General features: G+C 46.2%; 1 protein-coding gene across 1 annotated transcript in view; it reads left to right on the plus strand.

The window, feature by feature from the left end:
- The window catches only part of LOC135056987 (gastrula zinc finger protein XlCGF26.1-like), a 50,700-nt gene that overhangs the window by 22,752 nt on the left and 8,512 nt on the right, over nt 1-19,436 (plus strand). The window contains exon 2 of the mRNA XM_063962817.1: nt 5,662-6,343. Coding sequence (XP_063818887.1) covers nt 5,680-6,343 — 664 coding nt within the window. The 5' untranslated portion in view covers nt 5,662-5,679. The remainder of the gene's footprint in view (nt 1-5,661; nt 6,344-19,436) is intronic.

Consider the following 19,436-nt stretch of genomic DNA (forward strand, 5'->3'; position numbering starts at 1 on the left):
CCTGTTGGCATGTGTTATGTTGAATGCCATGTTGTGCGGCATGGTTGAGGTGTGAGCTGGTATGTCTCTCACCTTAAATTAAATGTAAATCCTTTCCTCGAAATGTCCGTCTCCCTGGGCACAGTTCCTATACTGAGGTCTGGAGGAGGGGCATAGAGGAAGGAGCCAGTTCACACCCTTGAAAAGCCTTAAAGTGCCCATGGCTCCTACGGCACCGTCTATACCCCATGGTACTAAAGTGAACCCCCAGCATCCTCTACTTTCTAAGAGAAAAGGATTTACCGGTAGGTATTAAAATCCTATTATTATTATTATTATTATTATTATTATACAGGGTGAGCAGCCTGTGGTGTCCTGTTAGTAGTATTATTCAAGGGGAGCGGCCTGTGGTGTCTGGTTACTATAGCAGCAGAGTAATAATAACAGTAATGAGTGGTCACCCTCCGCTGTACACCCAGATTTCCTACTTTAGTTCCTCTCTCCCCACATCTACACCCCTTCTGTTCTCCTGTGTACTCTCCCCTGGTTATCCTGGTCGTCCTGGATAAGGTCACCAGCCAATAGGTTGATGATTATTGGTTGTTGTGGACGTGGTCAACATGGTAAGAAAGTAGACAGTGAAAAGTCCAACGCATGACAGGTCGACAGATGAATAAGTTGACATTACATTTTTTTATGTTTTTGGTGACGTTTTTGCCGTAACATGACCAGGAACCCCAATTAGTGGATTGCGTCCCATTGCGTGGCTCGCTTTGCTTGCCAGGTAACTATTGCCAATCATGTGTCGACATGTCCAGTGTCAACCTTTTTTTTTTTACTGTATTACTTGTGGGAATAGTTCCTTTTTAGTCGGCATGCCGACTGTTGGGATTTTCAGGATGCAGGAGGAGGTATTGTGACCGGCGGTCACATGACTACATCCCATAATCACAAGTCTACTATGATTTTCTGGAATAAATTTAATAGAATAGTCCAACATCCCTAATTCTCGTGTTTTGTAAATGATTCATGTGGAGCAACTTGCACGAGAAGTGTATCTGGGAGGAATAAGACCCCGGCAAGGAGAGTAGCATTGGTGTAACATTATACAGTACAGCCATATGGAGTTGGGTCACAGGAACCTCTGAGAGATGCCGGCCAGGGCTCTGAGATTCACTCAGGATGGACACGAGTCACAAGACTGAGAAGATAATTAATATCACCCTGGAGATCATCTACCTACTGACTGGGGAGGTGAGGGGATCTGGGAGTGTCACAGTGACGTCACTTTTATCTATAGTAATAATACAGTGACATCACTGGGGGAGGAGAGGGGATCTGGTTGCATCACAGTGACATCATATATCTATAGTAATAATACAGGGACATGACTGTGGGAGGTGAGGGGATCTGGGAGCAACACTGACATCACACATATAAAAATATATGTATATAGTAATAATACAGGGACATGACTGGGGAGGTGTGGGGATCTGGGAGCGTTACAGTGACATCACATATCTATAAGAATACAGGGACATTGGTGAGGGGGTCTGGGTGCGTCACAGTGACATCACTTATATCTATAGTAATAATACAGGGAAATGACTGGGGAGGTGAGGTGATCTGGGAGTATCACAGTGACAGCTCTTATATCTATAGTAATAATACAGGAACATGACTGGGGAGGTGAGGGGATCTGGGAGTGTTACTGTGACTTCACTTATCTACAGTAATAATACAGGAACATGACTGGGGAGGTGAAGATTTCTGGGAGTATCACAGTGACATCACATATCTATAGTAAAAATACAGGGACATGGGTGAGGGGGTCTGGGTGCGTCACAGTGACATCACTTATATCTATAGTAATAATACAGGGAAATGACTGGGGAGGTGAGGGGATCTGGGAGTATCACAGTGACAGCTCTTATATCTATAGTAATAATACAGGGACATGACTGGGGGAGGTGATGGGATCTGGGAGCGTCACAGTGACATATACATATATATATATATATAGTAGAGATGAGATGGGAGTGTCATATCAATGGTAATAATAGAGGGACATGACATATCTGTAGTTACAGCTGTAACCAGGTAGCCGATAGCCTCTGTGACCGGACGCTTCCGACGCCCTCACCGACTCGCGTCCGCAGTCACAGAACAGGTATGGGTCACACGGGACCTGGCCAATAGGGGATTCCAGCTTACTGTCAGTAACCATCTTTTACTGACTCCACCAACTGTGCAGTGGGCAGGTTCTACAGTACCAGTCAAAAGTTTGGACACACATTCTCATTCAATGGCTTTTGTGTATTTAAATTATTTTCTACATTGTAGAATAATTCTGAAGACATCAAAACTATGAGAGAACACATATGAAATTATGTTGTAAACAAAAAAGTGTTAAACAAATCCAATTATGTTTTATATTTTAGATTCCTCAAAGTAGCCCCCTTTTTGCTTTGATGACAGCTTTGCACACTCTTGGCATTCTCTCAATCAGCTTCATGAGGTAGTCTCCTGGAATGGTCCAATGATTTACTACTGCTGAAAAATGTACTGATGAAACAAAGCAAAGTATTTTGGAATAGAACCATGTTTGATAGCTATCAGAGTAATAAACTGACTCCTAGAGGGCTAAGACCTAATGTTTTTCCAACCTTTGACCGTGAAGAAAGGATGGGAAACTGTTTTACTGGAATGTTCTGAGATCCTTATTAAGATACTGATTAAACATGATGATAGTAAAATAAAACGGTATACGGAGGAAATCTCCACTAATGGAGAGAAATTGAAACAACATGATGGTTTGGAGCAATTCCAAAATACATATCTGAAATATAAACATGAGGTTGAGATAGCAGAGAAAAATATAATTGAACGAAAACAACAGAAATTCTTAAGAGACAAGAATGACTATCTCAACGGTACCATCTTCAGATGGAACATAAATAAGACATACAGGAATACAATGAGGGAAAAGGTTTCTCTACATCAGAGGTAGAGACATCTGAAAGTGAAATGTCAGATCAGTCAACAGTAAGTAATCAGAGATGTTCACGACATTTTTTAGGGGCAGGTCCGAGTGGATAACCAGATACAGGACCCCAAAGAGAACAAGAAGGGGACTCAATAATAAAAAATCAAAGAGAGAGAGAGAGGAGACTGGGGAAGAAACCCACAGCGGAAGTACAACGCCTTCAGGAGATAACTCCAGAGGACACTATGAAAATCATCAATATCAGTGACAGAATTTTAAATGAGCATCATAAAAGTGTGCTTTCCAAAGGACTGTCATTTCCCCCCACTAAAAATATGGATAGATTTATAGTGGAAAAGGACCTGAACCTCTTTGCAAGGAAGATTATGTTGAGGAAATTTTACCACAATAGGGAAAATGATGCCACAACTACTGATATAGGAGAGATGGAAGTAGATGCCATTAGAGCATTGGGAGATCTGCTACAGGAAAATGATGAATATCAAGGAACATGTTACGAGAACTATCGTGATATGAGTCTAAGAAAGAAATCAACTTTCTTCCTGAACACTAATATTTGTCCACAAGTTAAAATTTACATGGACTTAGTATCCAAGGATTTGGACAAACTTTATAGTGAAGGGAAGAAAATACTGTATCCCAACCTAACGAAATATGAACGGAAAGCTCTGCAGGATATTGAAAAATGGGACGATGTAGAAATCAAATCATCTGATAAGGGTGGTGATGTTGTAATTTGGAGGAAAGATTACTACCTTGAGGAAATAATGAGGCAATTGAATGGTACATCATGCTATCGAAAATTAATTTTCAGTCCCACAGCAAACTTCTTGAAGTGTTATTTACAACTGATCGAAAAGAGTTATACCGAAGGAATTATTACAAAGAGGGAAAAATAATTTTTATGGGTGGAGAACCCCAAGGTACCAACCTTCTATGTCCTGCTCAAAATACATAAAAATCCTGACAAACAACCAGGAAGACCTATAGTGTCGGGTATGGGAGTCCTTGCTGAAAAGGTAAGTGTGTTTGTGGCTAAACAAGTCAGAAAGTTTGTTACTGAATTACCATCTTATACAAGGGACACCTTGGACATATTGGGCAAAATAGAAAATCTGACAGTAACATCAGACACATGGCTCTGTACATGCGACGTTGAGTCGCTATATACAAGTATTAATCATGAGAGAGGACTTTGAGCTGTTGAACATTTTCTCAGTATGAGGAATATAAGCAAATTTGACAAATTTACAATTAAACTTTTGGAATTCATTCTAACAAAAAATTATTTTGTTTTCAATGAGAGATTTTATCTCCAGACCCAGGGTACAGCGATGGGCAGTACATGTGCGCCTACGTATGCCAATCTGTACCTCGGGTGGTGGGAGCGTGAATCCGTCATTTTGGATAATAATGACATCTATACGAACCACATAACGGGGTGGTTTCGATATATAGATGACATCCTGATACTGTGGGAAGGAGAGAAGGAGCTCCTAATAGAATTCATCAACATCTTGAATCAAAATGAGTTAAATTTAAAGTTAACTTCAGAAATGAGTCAAACATCTATTATTTTCTTTTCTTGGATTTAGCTATTAAATTGAAGAAGATGGTGCAATTACTACTGATTTGTACAGAAAAGCAACTGCCACAAACAGTTCCCGTCTTCCAGCAACAATACGAGGAGTCCCTAAGGGAGAATTTATAAGGATACGTCGTAACTGCTCAAGTAAAGAAAAATGTGAAAAGAGGGCAAAAGAACTGAAGGAAAGGCTTAAACTGAGGGGGATACAGTAATAAAAGCATCAAAACCAGCTCCAAAATAGCTGCAAATACAGATAGAAAATCTCTCATTCTCCCCCAAAAAGCAAGAGCTACAGGAGAACAACCGGAAATTAGATTCATGGGAACATTCTGTAATGAACACAGAGATACGAGACATCTTACAGAAACATTGCCATGTGGTAATCATGGATGCAGATATAAAAGTAACCTTGGGAGAAAAGGTGCACACAAGTTGGAGAAAGTCACCAAACATAAAAGATACTTTAGTACACGGCCATTTCCTGCGAGATGGAAAACATCATAAAGACAAAAACATCACGAGGTGCTTTCCTTGTGGAGTATACAACACCTGCCAGTATATTCAACGGACAAAGAAGATTAAAGGCCACTATGGAAAACAAAGAAAGATACATGCCTATATCAACTGTAAATCAGTTGGAGTAGTGTATTGTGGGAAAAAATACATAGGAATGACAAGCAGGCAATTAAGGATACGCATCATGGAGCATATTAGAAACATCAGGAATGTATCCATAGATCTCTGAGGAGAATCACAGGACCCCACAGTAGGATCAGGTAGGTGGGATTTAGGGTCTCGCCAATATACCAAGTAGGTGACACCGTGCTGCAGTGCAGGGGGGCAGATCTGGGAGGAGCGTGTCCAATGTCAACTCTCAATTACTTTGTAAGAATTAAACTACCCAGTTCTTGTTGGGCTTCATGTAAAGGCAGCCTGTATGTACCCTGCATGCAATCACAAGTTTTGTCCAGATGCAAAGTTATATAATGTGCAGAGCAGCTGTGTGTGTCTCATACACTGATATTATACTGTTTCCTCTCAAGTAATTACATCATGCATTACACTTCATATTCTCTGATCTATTTAGGGGGAACAGCTGACTGATATGAAAATAAATTATATAGACAGAGAAGAAGAAATGTATGTGACTGATAAGAAGCCAGAAGATATAGAGGGAGAAGAAGAGACGCATGTGACTGATATAAAGGCAGAAGATACAGAGGGAGAAGAAGAGACGTATGTGACTGATATAAAGGCAGAAGATATAGAGGGAGAAGAAGAGACGTATGTGACTGATATGAAGGCAGAAGATACAGAGGGAGAAGAAGAGACGTATGTGACTGATATGAAGGCAGAAGATATAGAGGGAGAAGAAGAGACGTATGTGACTGATATGAAGGCAGAAGATATAGAGGGAGAAGAAGAGACGTATGTGACTGATATGAAGGCAGAAGATATAGAGGGAGAAGAAGAGACGTATGTGACTGATATGAAGGCAGAAGATATAGAGGGAGAAGAAGTGACATATGTGACTGATATGAAGGCAGAAGATACAGAGGGAGAAGAGACGTATGTGACTGATATGAAGGCAGAAGATATAGAGGGAGAAGAAGTGACATATGTGACTGATATGAAGGCAGAAGATACAGAGGGAGAAGAGACGTATGTGACTGATATTAAGGCAGAAGATACAGAGGGAGAAGAAGAGACGTATGTGAGGGGTGATCAGCAGTGTAAGGAGGAGGAAATCCCTACAGATATCAGCACAGGTGAGTAATAAACACTAATTACAGAAGTCACATATTATCCTTACTCAGTCACTACAGCAATCTCTTATCCTACACCGTCCTCTATCAGTACAGACTAATGAGGGAAATGTATCTGCCCAGTGAGGTAGCCAGGAGTCATCAGCCCCTATTATACTCCTGCTCTCCCCCTCACATCATGTCACTGTGTTACCAGCCCAGAGATCTGACCAGTCTCCTCCCCACACTCTCTGGTGTATCTCATACATCAGGAGCCATCAGCCCCTATTATACTCCTGCTCTCCCCCTCACATCATGTCACTGTGTGTTACCAACCTAGAGATCTGACCAGTATCCTCCCCACACTCTCTGGTGTATCTCATACATCAGGAGCCATCAGCCCCTATTATACTCCTGCTCTTCCCCTCACATCATGTCACTGTGTGTTACCAGCCCAGAGATCTGACCAGTCTCTCCACACTCTCTGGTGTATCTCATACATCAGGAACCATCAGCCCCTATTATACTCCTGCTCTCCCCCTCACATCATGTCACTGTGTGTTACCAGCCCAGAGATCTGACCAGTCTCCTCCCCACACTCTCTGGTGTATCTCATACATCAGGAGCCATCAGCCCCTATTATACTCCTGCTCCCTCCTCACATCATGTCACTGTGTGTTACCAGCCCAGAGATCTGACCAGTCTCCTCCCCACACTCTCTGGTGTATCTCATACATCAGTACTGGATGCGTCACTATAATGATCAAATAACTGGTCAGTGTGATGAGACCCCATGTGACATGGGGGGTCATTCCGAGTTGTTCGCTCTGTATTTTTCTTCGCATCGCAGCGATTTTCCGCTAACTGCGCATGTGCAATGTCCGCACTGCGACTGCGCCAAGTAAATTTGCTCTGCAGTTAGGTATTTTACTCACGGTTTTTTCTTCGTTCTGGTGATCGTAATGTGATAGACAGGAAGTGGGTGTTTCTGGGCGGAAACTGTCCGTTTTATGGGAGTGTGCGAAAAAACGCTACAGTTTCTGGGAAAAACGCGGGAGTGGCTGGAGAAATGGGGGAGTGTCTGGGCGAACGCTGGGTGTGTTTGTGATGTCAAACCAGGAACGACAAGTAACTGATCGCAGATGCCGAGTAAGTCTGGAGCTACTCAGAAACTGCTAAGAGAGGTCTAATCGCAATATTGCGAATCCGTCGGTCACAATTTTGATAAGCTAAGATTCACTCCCAGTAGGCGGCGGCTTAGCGTGTGCAAAGCTGCTAAAAACAGCTTGCGAGCGAACAACTCGGAATGAGGGCCATTACCCATTATCTTCCTCGAGTAGTGTTAGTGGAGTGACTGATTTTCAGCATGATGTATCCTACACATCACAATACACACTTCACACAAACTGTATTTGTCTTATGTCCTAGAGGATACTGGGAACCATTTAGTACCGTGGGGTATAGACGGGTCCACTTGGAGCCATGGGCACTTTATTTGATAGTGTGCGCTGGCTCCTCCCTCTATGCCCCGCCTAACGGACTCTGTTTAGAAAATGTGCACGGAGGAGCCGGTCACGCTTACGGAAGCTCCTGAAGAGTTTTCTGCGTTTATTTTATCTGTTATTTTCAGGCAGGACTAGGTGGCACCAGGCTGCCTGCTTCATGGGACTTAGGGGGGATACTGGCCCAACCTCTTGAAGGATTAATGGTCCCGTTCCCCGCTGATAGGACACTGGCTTCTGAGGGAAATATTTGCAAGTCCCACCACAGCGAGTGTACATTCCCGCAGCACGCCGCCACCCCTAACAGAGCCAGAAGAGTGCACAGTGGGGAGTACTAATCCAGCGTCCTGGTTAGCGAGTCGCCGGCCATTATGGCGGCATGAGGGTATGAAAACGCATGGTTTCTAACCGGGGCAGACTGTGTCTCCAAACTCAGTACACAGTGCAGATGCACAGCTAATGAGGGAGCGAACTGAGTCTCAGTAAACTGTACACAGGACCCACACTGGCAAACACAGACTTAAAACGGCTCTGACTCCATTTTAAGCACTAAATTACCTCAGCCAGTATATAAAAAAAGCGGGAAGACAGCTCGCCATTGCGGGGGCGGGGCTTCACTATGAGTGGATCCAGCAGCTCACCAGCGCCATTTTCCCTCTGCATTGGACACAGACGCTGACTAGACAGGGACACGCAGCTACTCCGGAGAGACTCCAGATTACCTCAGCGATACCAGGGGGTCATAACAGGGGGGAGCGATTATTAGTGTACTAACGACCCGCACGGCAGTGAAAATCTGCTAGCGAGTGACCAACTCGGAATGACCCCCTCAGTCCCCAAACCAGCATCTCAGACCACTACCATTTGTCTGCAAAAACGTACACTGGCCCATAACTTGCAGTCTGACTCTGATGATGATGGGTCAGACATGGAGGAGGGTGAGGCGGACTCAGAGGCGGGGATGCTGCTCTGTCACAGGGAATAGAGGCTCTTATAGAAGCTATCAGAGACGTTCTGCAAATTCCTGATAATGTGACAGAGGAGTGTGAGGAATCTTATTTTAATGTTAAAAAGAAATCCTCAGTCACTTTTCCTGCGTCAATGGAGCTGAATACCCTGTTTGAAGAAACGTGGGTTAACCATGATAGTAAATTTCAAATCCCTAAGAGGTTACTCTCATCCTTTGCTTTTCCTCCTGAGGATAGGAAAAAATGGGAAAATCCACCGATAGTGGATGCATCAGTATCTAGGCTGTTACGTAAAATAATGTTTCCTGTTCCTGGTGCAGCCTCCCTAAAAGACACGGCTGATCATAGAATTGAGACCACACTCAAATCCTTGTACACAGCTGCTTGGGTGGCCCAGAGACCCACTATAGCAGCGGTGGCCAACCAGTGGCTCTTCAGCCACATGCGGCTCTTTCTTTATTCAAATGTGGCTCCCAACACTCAAAATCACATGATCACAACGGATCCGGAAACATGGCGTAACACAGGAGGGTGCTTGTAGGAGTGACTCATGGGGAGCTGGTTGGAGTGACATAGGAGGATGGTAGCAGGAGTAACATGGGGAGCTGGCTGGAGTGATACATGGGGGAGCTGAAGTGTATTTTGTGAATCTGACCTTTTTCAATTATTTTATGTGGAAGTGGATTTTTTAATGTATTTTATATTGGATCTGGCCTTTTCAATGTATTTTATACCAGGGGCGTGGTCTAGCAGGCACAAGGCCACACCCCATTTTTGTACGTGCGCCTTCGGCGTGAGGTCGGCTCTTTTAACTAGATTTTTTGGGTTTTTGTCTCTTACTGGTTGGCCACCCCTGCACTAGAGCATGTGCTTGGATCACAAAAGCCATTGCTAAATGGTCAGGTAACCTAATTGAGGGGTTAGATTCCTTATCTAGGGGGGAGGTTGTTTTACTCTTGCAACATATACAGGACTCTGCGAACTTTATGGTGGAAGCCATAAAAGAAATAGGTTTGCTTAATGCATGCACCACTGCTTTGGCAGTGTCAGCTACGCCAGTGGACTGCTGATGCGGATTCCAGGAAAGGCGTGGTAGGCCTACCATTTACAGGTGAGGCCTTATTTGGAGATGAACTGGATAAATGGATCTCCAAAGCTCTAGAGCCCACATATCTTCCTTCCACAGCTCCCCAGTCAGGAAGGCCTACTCAGCTTCCAATTTGCAGTCCTTTCGAACAGCCAAGTTTAAGGGAAAACCAGAGGTTCTTCTATAGCCACCAGAGGCGCTAGAGGTAAACCACGAAAACCAGCAACTGCAGGTTCACAGGAACAGAACTCAAGTTCTGCTTCCTCAAAGCCGTCAGCATGACGGTGGACCGCGATGCCTGGAAGACCAGCAGGTGGGAGCCAGACATAAATTTTTCAGTCACATCTGGACGACATCATGCCAGGATCCCTGGGTCATAGGATTTATCTCCCAGGGCTACAGACTGGAGTTTCAGGAGCTCCCACCTTACAGATTCTTCAAATCAGGCTTACCAGTTTCTCAGGAAGCAAGTATAACCTTACAGGACGCCATTCAAAAATTGGTACAGACTCAGGTCATTGTTCCAGTTCCACCTCATCTGCAAAACAAGGGATATTATTCCAACCTGTCTGTAGTACAGAAACCGGACGGTTCAGTAAGGCCATTTTTGAACCTCAAGTCATTGAACCAGTACTTACGGGTGATCAATTCAAGATGGAGTCTCTGAGAGCGGTGATCTCAGGTCTGGAGGAGGGGGAATTCCTAGTGTCTCTGGATATCAAGGATACGTACCTTCATATTCCAATCTGTCCGCCTCATCAGGCTTATCTATGGTTTGCACTGCAGGACTGTCACTTCCAGTTCCAGGCCCTGCCATTTGGTCTCTCCACGGCACCGAGGGTGTTCACCAAGGTGATGGCAGAGATGTTTCTATTACGTCCTTGAGGATGTTGGGGACACCAAAAGAACCAAGGGATATAGACGGATCCGTAGGAAAAATGGGCACTTTAAGACTTAAGACAAAGGGGCGTGGCCTGGCTCCTCCCTCTATATCCCTCCCCAGACTCAGTTTTAGAAATGTGCCCGGAGAGTACACAGGCACACGGGGGAGCTCTAAGAGTTTCTCTGAAAAGACTTAATGTTAGGTTTTTTATTTTGGGGAGATCTGCTGGCTACAGACTCCCTGCTTCGTGGGCAAGAGGGGAGAGCAGTCTAGACCCACTTCTAATGAGTTTCAGGGCTCTGCTGCTGCTGACAGGATGCCTTCAGCTCCTGAGGGGAGAAGAACGCCGGGCGCTCCTGGATGCTCCCTCCCACAGCCTGCCGTCCCCCCTCTTCTAGCCAGAAGTCAGAAGACAGGTGAGTATGTGAGGAAAAGACATCTTCTCTTCAACAAAGACAGCATAGAGGTATCGTGCAGCGTGATTTGCTCAGTGCACACCAGGCTCCCGGACAGTACACACCACTGGGTGCAGGGCGCTGGGGGGGGGGGCGCCCTGGGGAGCAATTTGGACCTCAAATAAGGCTGGCATGTATAGATATACTGTATATAACCCCCACCAGGATAAATAATTAATGAAATAGCGGGACCGAAGCTCGCCATTACAGGGGGCGGAGCTTCGTCCCCACAGCTCACTTGGCGCCATTTCCTCCTCCAAGCAGCACCGTTGGTCCTTCCTCAAAGCAGCAAGTACCAGGGGATTTAATGCAAAACGGGGGGGGGGGGCACAGTTATTATTATTATAATATAATATAGCGCTGCAGCTCTGTGACACTTCAGGGTGTTGTCAGACCTGCACAATTTGGCGCTGGGGTGTGAGCTGGCTATCTCCCTTTGTGTTCCTGACAGGCTTTGTGTTTGTGGGCTGTCTTTCTAGAGGACGACATGTCTGATGCAGAGTTCTCCTCACCAGGGGATAACTTATTGGGGACACCTCCCGACTGCTGACTGGATTTCTACGTTGAATGCTTTGAAGGCAAATGTCACACTTTTAAGTCAACAATTTTCTCAGTCTGAATCCAAGATCCAGGTATGGCAGAGATCTATGGAGGATGCCATATTGCACCAGGACCCTATGGGTTCTCTCAAATGTAATATTGACCAGTTAGCTGACACCGACACGGACTCTGAAACCGATGTCGACTATGCAGATTCTAGGTTAGATCCTAAATTGGCAAAGAGTGTTCAGTATATGATTGTGGCAGTTAAAGAAGTTTTGCACATTAATGAGGACCCTTTTACACCTGAAACCAGGGTCCTCATTTATGGGGAGAAGAAACGCTCGGTAACGTTTCCCCTCTGTTTTGAACTGAATTCTCTATGTGAGGGCATATGGAAAACCCCTGATAAGAAATTCTTGATCCCTAAAAGAATTCCTGTGGTGTACCCTTTTCCCGCTGCTGATAGGGAAAAATGGGCGACACCCCCCACGGTTGACAAAGCCCTGGTGCGCTTGTCTAAACAGGTGGCCCTCCCTGCGGCTCAGTCAACGACCCTTAAGGAGCCGGCTGACCGTAAGCAGGAGGCTACTTTGAAAGCTATTTTTGCTACCACGGGGACGCAACTCAGACCTCTGCGTCTGCGTGGGTGAGTAGCGCTATTGAAAAGTGGGCAGACGGGTTGTCTTCGGGTTTGGATACTCTTGATAAGGATACTATCCATATGACGCTGGGTTATATCGGAGATGCAGCTGCGTACTTGAAAGAGGCTGCTAGAGACGCTACCCTGCTGGGTGCTAAGGCAAATGCTATGTCAACTGCAGCTAGGCGAGCGCTCTGGACTCACCAGTGGAATGCTGACGCAGATTCCAAGAAAAATATGGAGTCTCTCCCCTTTAAAGGTGGCGAACTCTTTGGTGACGGTCTTACTGATTTAGTGTCGGCAGCTACCGCGGGTAAGTCGACATATTTACCTTTTGTTCCTGCGCAACAAAAGAAACCGCACAATTATAACATGCAGTCCTTTCGGCCCAACAAATATAAAAAAGGCAGAGAAAATTCCTTTCTTGTCCACAGAGGCAGAGGAAGGGGGAAGAGGGCACCCGTCTCCTCGGGTTCCCAGGTGCAGAAGTCCTCCCCGGCTTCTGCAAAATCCACAGCATGACGCCGGGTCTCCTCTACAGGAGACCGCTCCGGTGGGGGCACGTCTGAAGCTGTTCAGTCAGGTTTGGGTTCACTCAGACCTAGACCCTTGTGTGTTAAAAAATTGTGTCCCAAGGGTACAAACTGGAGTTTCAAGACGCCCCCCCCTCGACGTTTTTTCGAATCAACCTTACCAGCTTCGCACCCAGACAGGGGTCTGGTCTGTGGTGCAATACAAAAGTTATGTCAAAATCAGGTTGTAGTACCGGTTCCCCTGGAACAGCAAGGGGGAGGGCTTTTATTCCAGCCTGTTTGTAGTACCAAAACCGGACGGTTCGGTGAGACCGATCCTCAACCTGAAATCTCTCAATTTCTTCCTAAGGAAATTCAAATTCAAAATGGAGTCCCTCAGAGCAGTGATCTCCAGTCTAGAGGAGGGGGAGTTCATGGTCTCATTATACATAAAGGATGCATACCTTCCTGTCCCCATCTATCCCCCTAATCAAAGTTACCTGAGATTTGCTGTTCAGAATACTCACTACCAATTTCAAACGTTGCCGTTTGGCCTGTCCACGGCTCCGAGGATTTTCACCAAGGTAATGGTGGAAATGATGGTTCTCCTCCGCAAGCAAGGAGTTACAGTTATCCCGTACTTGGACGATCTCCTGATAAAGGCGAGGTCCAAGGACAAATTGATACAGGACATTGCACTGTCCCTGTCTATTCTGCAATGACACGGCTGGCTTTTAAACGTGCCTAAGTCACAGTTAATCCCGACAACACGGTTGGCGTTTTTGGGCATGATTCTGGACACGGTCCAGCAGAGAGTGTTTCTCCCTTTGGAGAAGGCTCTGGAACTTCAGAGTTTGGTAAAACTCATACTGAAACCAAAAACAGTCTCCATTCATCAATGCATTCGATTGCTGGGGAAAGTGGTTGCAGCATACGAGGCCCTCCAGTTCGGAAGGTACCATGCCAGGGTGTTTCAGTGGGACCTGTTGGACAAGTGGTCGGGGTCCCACCTTCATATGCACAGGAGAATAGTTCTATCTCCCAACACCAGAATCTCACTCCTGTGGTGGCTCCACAGCTCTCACCTCTTAGCGGGACGCAGGTTCGGGATCCAGGACTGGATCCTAGTGACCACGGATGCAAGTCTCCGAGGTTGGGGGGCTGTCACTCAGGGGGTGACCTTCCAAGGAAGATGGTCAGGTCCAGAAACTCATCTTCACATAAACGTTCTGGAACTGAGAGCCATTTACAACGGCCTTCTACAAGCAGATCATCTTCTTCTAAACCTGCCAATCCTGATCCAGTCGGACAATGTCACGGCAGTAGCATACACAAACCGCCAAGGCGGCACAAAAAGCAGAGCAGCAATGGTGGAATCCATAAAGATTCTTCGCTGGGCGGAGAAGCATGTAAGCGCTCTGTCAGCAATGTTCATTCCAGGAGTGGACAACTGGGAAGCAGACTTCATCAGCAGACACGACCTAAATCCAGGAGAGTGGAGTCTCCACCAGGATGTCTTCACACTGGTGACAAGTCTCTGGGGGGTTCCCCATATAGACATGATGGCTTCTCACATCAACAAGAAAATTATGAAGTATTGTTCCAGGTCCAGGGTCCCTCAGGTGGCGGCAGTGGACGTACTGACGACACATTGGGTGTTTCAGTCGGTATACATATGTCACAACTGAGGGTTTAGGCTGACGGGAGGAAGCCTCAGTTGTAGGGGGTGAAATGAAATTAAACTTAGATGGTTTAATCAGACCCCTGGACATGTAAGTGTGGAAGGAAACCCGAAGGTGTGACCATGACAACCAGGTTAAAAGTCAAATGAAAGTTTATTAAACAGACTCCGTATAATCACAACAGCGTTCACAGTCAGTATTAGCAGTGGCAGATAATACAGTCCCTGGATCACTAAACCATAAAAGGTATAACAGGGCACTGGTAGGTTGCAGAACGGATGGTATAGTCCTTTGGTAGAATAACCTTACCAGGCCAGGCTGTAGTAGTGGAGACAACCGAGGAACATGCCAGTAGGTGTATGAGATGATGCTGGTAACTGGAATGCACTGTAGGAGTCACTGGACGGAACCAGCCAGATGGTGGAAACACAGAGTTAAAACTAAAAGATGCTAGGGAGCGTGGAAACAGATGAAATGAAGAGTGGTTACCGGTGGTAGTGGATACTGCTGGTAAGTAGAAATCCGCTGGGAGAACACCGGCACTTTAAGGAAGCTGAATTCTGTTGGAAGCAGGTTGCTGGAAACAGATGGGTTAATAGCTGAAAGCTTGGAAGCTGGAAGCAAATGGAGTAATAGCTGGAAGCTTGGAAGCTGGATCAATCGCAGAGGATTGCAGAGTCAGGCTGCACCGCAGGATGGAAAGCAGGTGCGGGTCTCTTTGTGGATGCTGGAGACAGGAACTGGAACCTGGAGAAACAAGCCACAGGAGAGAGAGACTGGAACAAGGTATGACATTCAAAGCACTGACGTCTATCTGGCCCAGACACAGGAAACTTATACCTGCTGCTATGCAGGCATTGGCTGGGCAATTATGCAGATTCCAGAGATGGTGGATTGGAGGAATTGGAGCATGTGATCAAATCCAACATGGCTGCGCCCATGCTGGAACCTGGAGGGAAAACCTGGTTTGGAATGACATGTGCAAACATAGTGATAAAGGCGGCGCCGGCCACGGAGGGCAGGAGACGCCATATGACAATTACATGCTGAGACACATGGAGGACAGCGGAGACTGCGAGAGGCATGATAAATCACTCTGAGAACCCGCAGCAATAATACAGGAATGGCGGCGGTGGCCGCCGAGGACGGGAGATGCCATGTTGGATTCAAACATGGCGCCGCTGTGGTAGTGTCTCAGAATGACAGGAGGGATGTGCAGAGTGTTGACACAGATGAGATCCGGACTTGGAACGCTGGGCCAGTCTCAGAAGACACCTAAACGGCAGGTAATGGCGTCCAGATACCCAGATCGTGACAACATATTCCCTCCGCTTCCTCTCATTCCAAGGGTTCTGAGAATTTTGAGAAGAACAAAGGTTCCAGCGCTCCTTGTAGTTCCAGACTGGCCAGGGAGAATTTGGTACCCAGATCTTCTGACATTACTGATGGAAGATCCCTGGCCTCTTCCTCTTCGCGAGGACCTGCTATGACAGGGGCAGTTCGTCTATCAAGACTTACAGCGGCTACGTTTGATGGCATGGCGGGTGAACGCCAGATTTTACCCCGAAAGAGTATTCCCAATGAAGTCATCCCTACCCTTATCCTTGCTAGGAAGGGTGTGACGTCGAAACACTATCACCGCATCTGGAGGAAATATATTTCCTGGTGCGAGTCCAAGAAAGCTCCAGTGGAGAAATTTGACCTTGGACGTTTTCTCCATTTTCTACAGAATGGAGTGGATGTGGGCCTTAAATTAGGCTCCATAAAGGTGCAGATTTCTGCGTTGTCAATTTTCTTTCAGGAACAATTGGCCTCACTTCCTGAGGTGCACATCCAACCTCCCTTTGTGCCCCCTGTGGCACCTTGGGACCTTAATGTGGTTTTAGCATTCCTTAAATCACATTGGTTTGAACCTTTACGTAAAGTGGAGTTGAAATTCCTCACGTGGAAGGTTGCCATATTGTTAGCTTTAGCATCCGCAAGGCGGATGTCTGAGTTGGCGGCCTTGTCTCACAAGAGCCCTTATTTGATTTTTCATGAAGATAGAGCAGAATTGAGGACTAGACAACAATTTCTGCCAAAGGTGGTTTCTTCCTTTCATAGAAATCAGCCTATTGTGGTACCAGTGGCTACTGGTGCTTTGGCTGAGGAAAAGGCTCTGGATGTGGTCAGAGCTTTGAAAATGTATGTCGCCAGAACGGCTCCACTTAGGAAAACAGAGTCTCTGTTTGTCCTCTATGCTCCCACTAAGATTGGGTGTCCTGCTTCCAAGCAGACCATCGCCCGCTGGATATGTAAAACGATTCAGCAGGCTCATTCCACGGCAGGCCTGCCGTTACCGAAATTGGTTAAGGCCCATTCCACTAGGAAGGTGGACTCGTCCTGGGTGGCTGCCCGGGGTGTCTCGGCATTGCAACTTTGCCGAACTGCTACTTGGTCGGGGTCAAACACGTTTGCTAAGTTTTACAAGTTTGATACCTTGGCCGATGAAGACCTGAAATTTGGTCAATCGGTGCTGCAGAGTCATCCGCACTCTCCCGCCCGTTATAGAGCTTTGGTATGATCCCTTGGTTCTTTTGGTGTCCCCAACATTCTCAAGGACGTAATAGAAAACAGGATTTTAATACCTACCGGTAAATCATTTTCTGTAAGTCCGTAGAGGATGTTGGGCTCCCGTCCCAGTGTGTACTGTATCTGCAGTTTAGTTCTGGTTACACACAGGTTGTGTTATGGTTTCTTCAGCTTGTTGCTGAATTTTGTTCATGTCCGTTGACGTGTTCAGTTGAATACCATGTTATTCGGCATGTTTATGGTGTGAGCTGGAAATAGGCTCACCTTGTTATTAATTCCTTTCCTCGAAATGTCCGTCTCTCCGGGCACAGTTCCAAACTGTGTCTGGGGAGGGATATAGAGGGAGGAGCCAGGTCACGCCCCTTTGAAAGTCTTAAAGTGCCCATGTCTCCTGCGGCTCCGTCTATATCCCTTTGTTCTTTTGGTGTCCCCAACATCCTCTACGGACTTATAGAAAAGGATTTACCGGTAGGTATTAAAATCCTGTTTTCTCCTCCGCAAACAGGGAGTGAGCATTATTCCGTACCTGGATGATCTTCTGATAAAGGTGTCGTCCAGAGAGAGGTTGTTGGACAGCATTGCCCTCTCAACCAGATTACTCCGGGATCATGGGTGGATTCTGAACCTTCCGAAATCTCTCCTAGAGCCAACACCGAGGCTTCCATTCCTGGGGATGATACTGGACACAGTCGCAGAAGGTGTTCCTTCTGTTGGAAAAGGCATTGGTAATCCAGTCGATGGTTGGGGATGTCCTGAAGCCAACCTGGATATCGGTGCATCTATGCATTCGTCTTCTGGGAAAACTGGGAAAAATACTTCAGTACAGAAGATTTCACGCAAGACCTTTCCAGCTTGATCTGTTGGACAAGTGGTCTGGATCGCATCTTCACATGCACCAGAGGATTAGTCTGTCGCAAAGAGCCAGAATTTCTCTTCTACTGTATAGTAGCTTCAGACTTCTCACCTAATCGAGGGTCGTCGGTTCGGGATTCAGAATTTGATTCTGCTAGTCACACACGCAAGCCTCAAAGGTTGAGGAGCAGTCACCTAGGGGGTGCAATTTCAGCGAAGATGGTCAAGTCAGAAAGTTGTCCTTCCAATCAACATTCTGTAACTCAGGGCTATATACAACGCTTTTCTGCAAGGCTCATATCTTTTTCAAGATCAGGCCATTCGGGTCAGGTCAGACAATGTGACGGTGGTAACGTACATATACCAACAAGGCGGAAGAAAAAGCAGAGCAGCAATGTCAGAGGTGACCAGCATTCTCCTCTGGGCAGAAAAACACGCTGTGGCGTTGTCAGTGGTCTTCATTCCGGGAGTAGACAACTGGGAAGCAGACTTCCTCAGCAGACACAACCTGCACCGGGGGGAGTGGGGCCCACACCCGGAGGTGTTCACGTACTTCATACGTCGGTGGGAATATCCACAGATCGACATGATGGCCTCTCGTCTCAAGAAGCTCAAGCAGTGTTGTTCCAGGTCGAGAGACCCACAGGCAGTGGTGGTGGATGCTCTGGTGACTCCATGGATCTATCAGATGGTGTATGTGTTTCCTCCACTTCCTCTGATCCCAAGAATTCTCAAAATAATAAAAAGGGAAAAGGTTCAGACAATCCTCATTGCTCTGGACTGGCCAAGAAGGGCCTGGTACGCGGACCTTCTGGAGATGCTACTAAAAGGTCCGTGGCCTCTACCGCTTTGCGAGGATCCCCTGCAACAGGGCCCGTTTGTCTTTAAAGACTTACCGCAGCTACGTTTGACGTTGGAAGTTGAATGGCTAATTCTAGCCCAGAAGGGGATGCCGTACAAGGTCATCCCGACTATGATCCAAGTCAGAAAGGGGGTAACGTCTAAACATTACCACCATATTTGGAAGACATACATCTCTTGGTGTGAGAACAGGAAATCTTCTGCGGTGGAATTTCATCTGGGACATTTACTGCTTTTTCTACAGTCAGGTGTGGATGTGGGCCTATGTCTAGGCTCCATAAAAGTCCAGATTTCAGCCGTATCCATTTTCTTTTAGAAACAATAGGCTTCTCTCCCTGAGGTCTAGACATTCTTGAAAGGTGTTCTGCACATCCAACGTCCCTTTGTGCCTCCCACGGCACCTTGGAATCTCAATTTAGTGCTGTAGTTCCTCCATTCGGACTGGTTTGAACCGTTACTGAAGGTTGACGTAAAATATCTTACGTGGAAGACCGTCACACTGTTGGCCTTGGCTTCAGCAAGACGTGTGTCAGAGCTGGGGGCTTTGTCTCACAAGAGCCC

The sequence above is a fragment of the Pseudophryne corroboree genome, chromosome 3, assembly GCF_028390025.1.
Source record: "Pseudophryne corroboree isolate aPseCor3 chromosome 3, aPseCor3.hap2, whole genome shotgun sequence".
NCBI lineage: Eukaryota > Metazoa > Chordata > Amphibia > Anura > Myobatrachidae > Pseudophryne > Pseudophryne corroboree.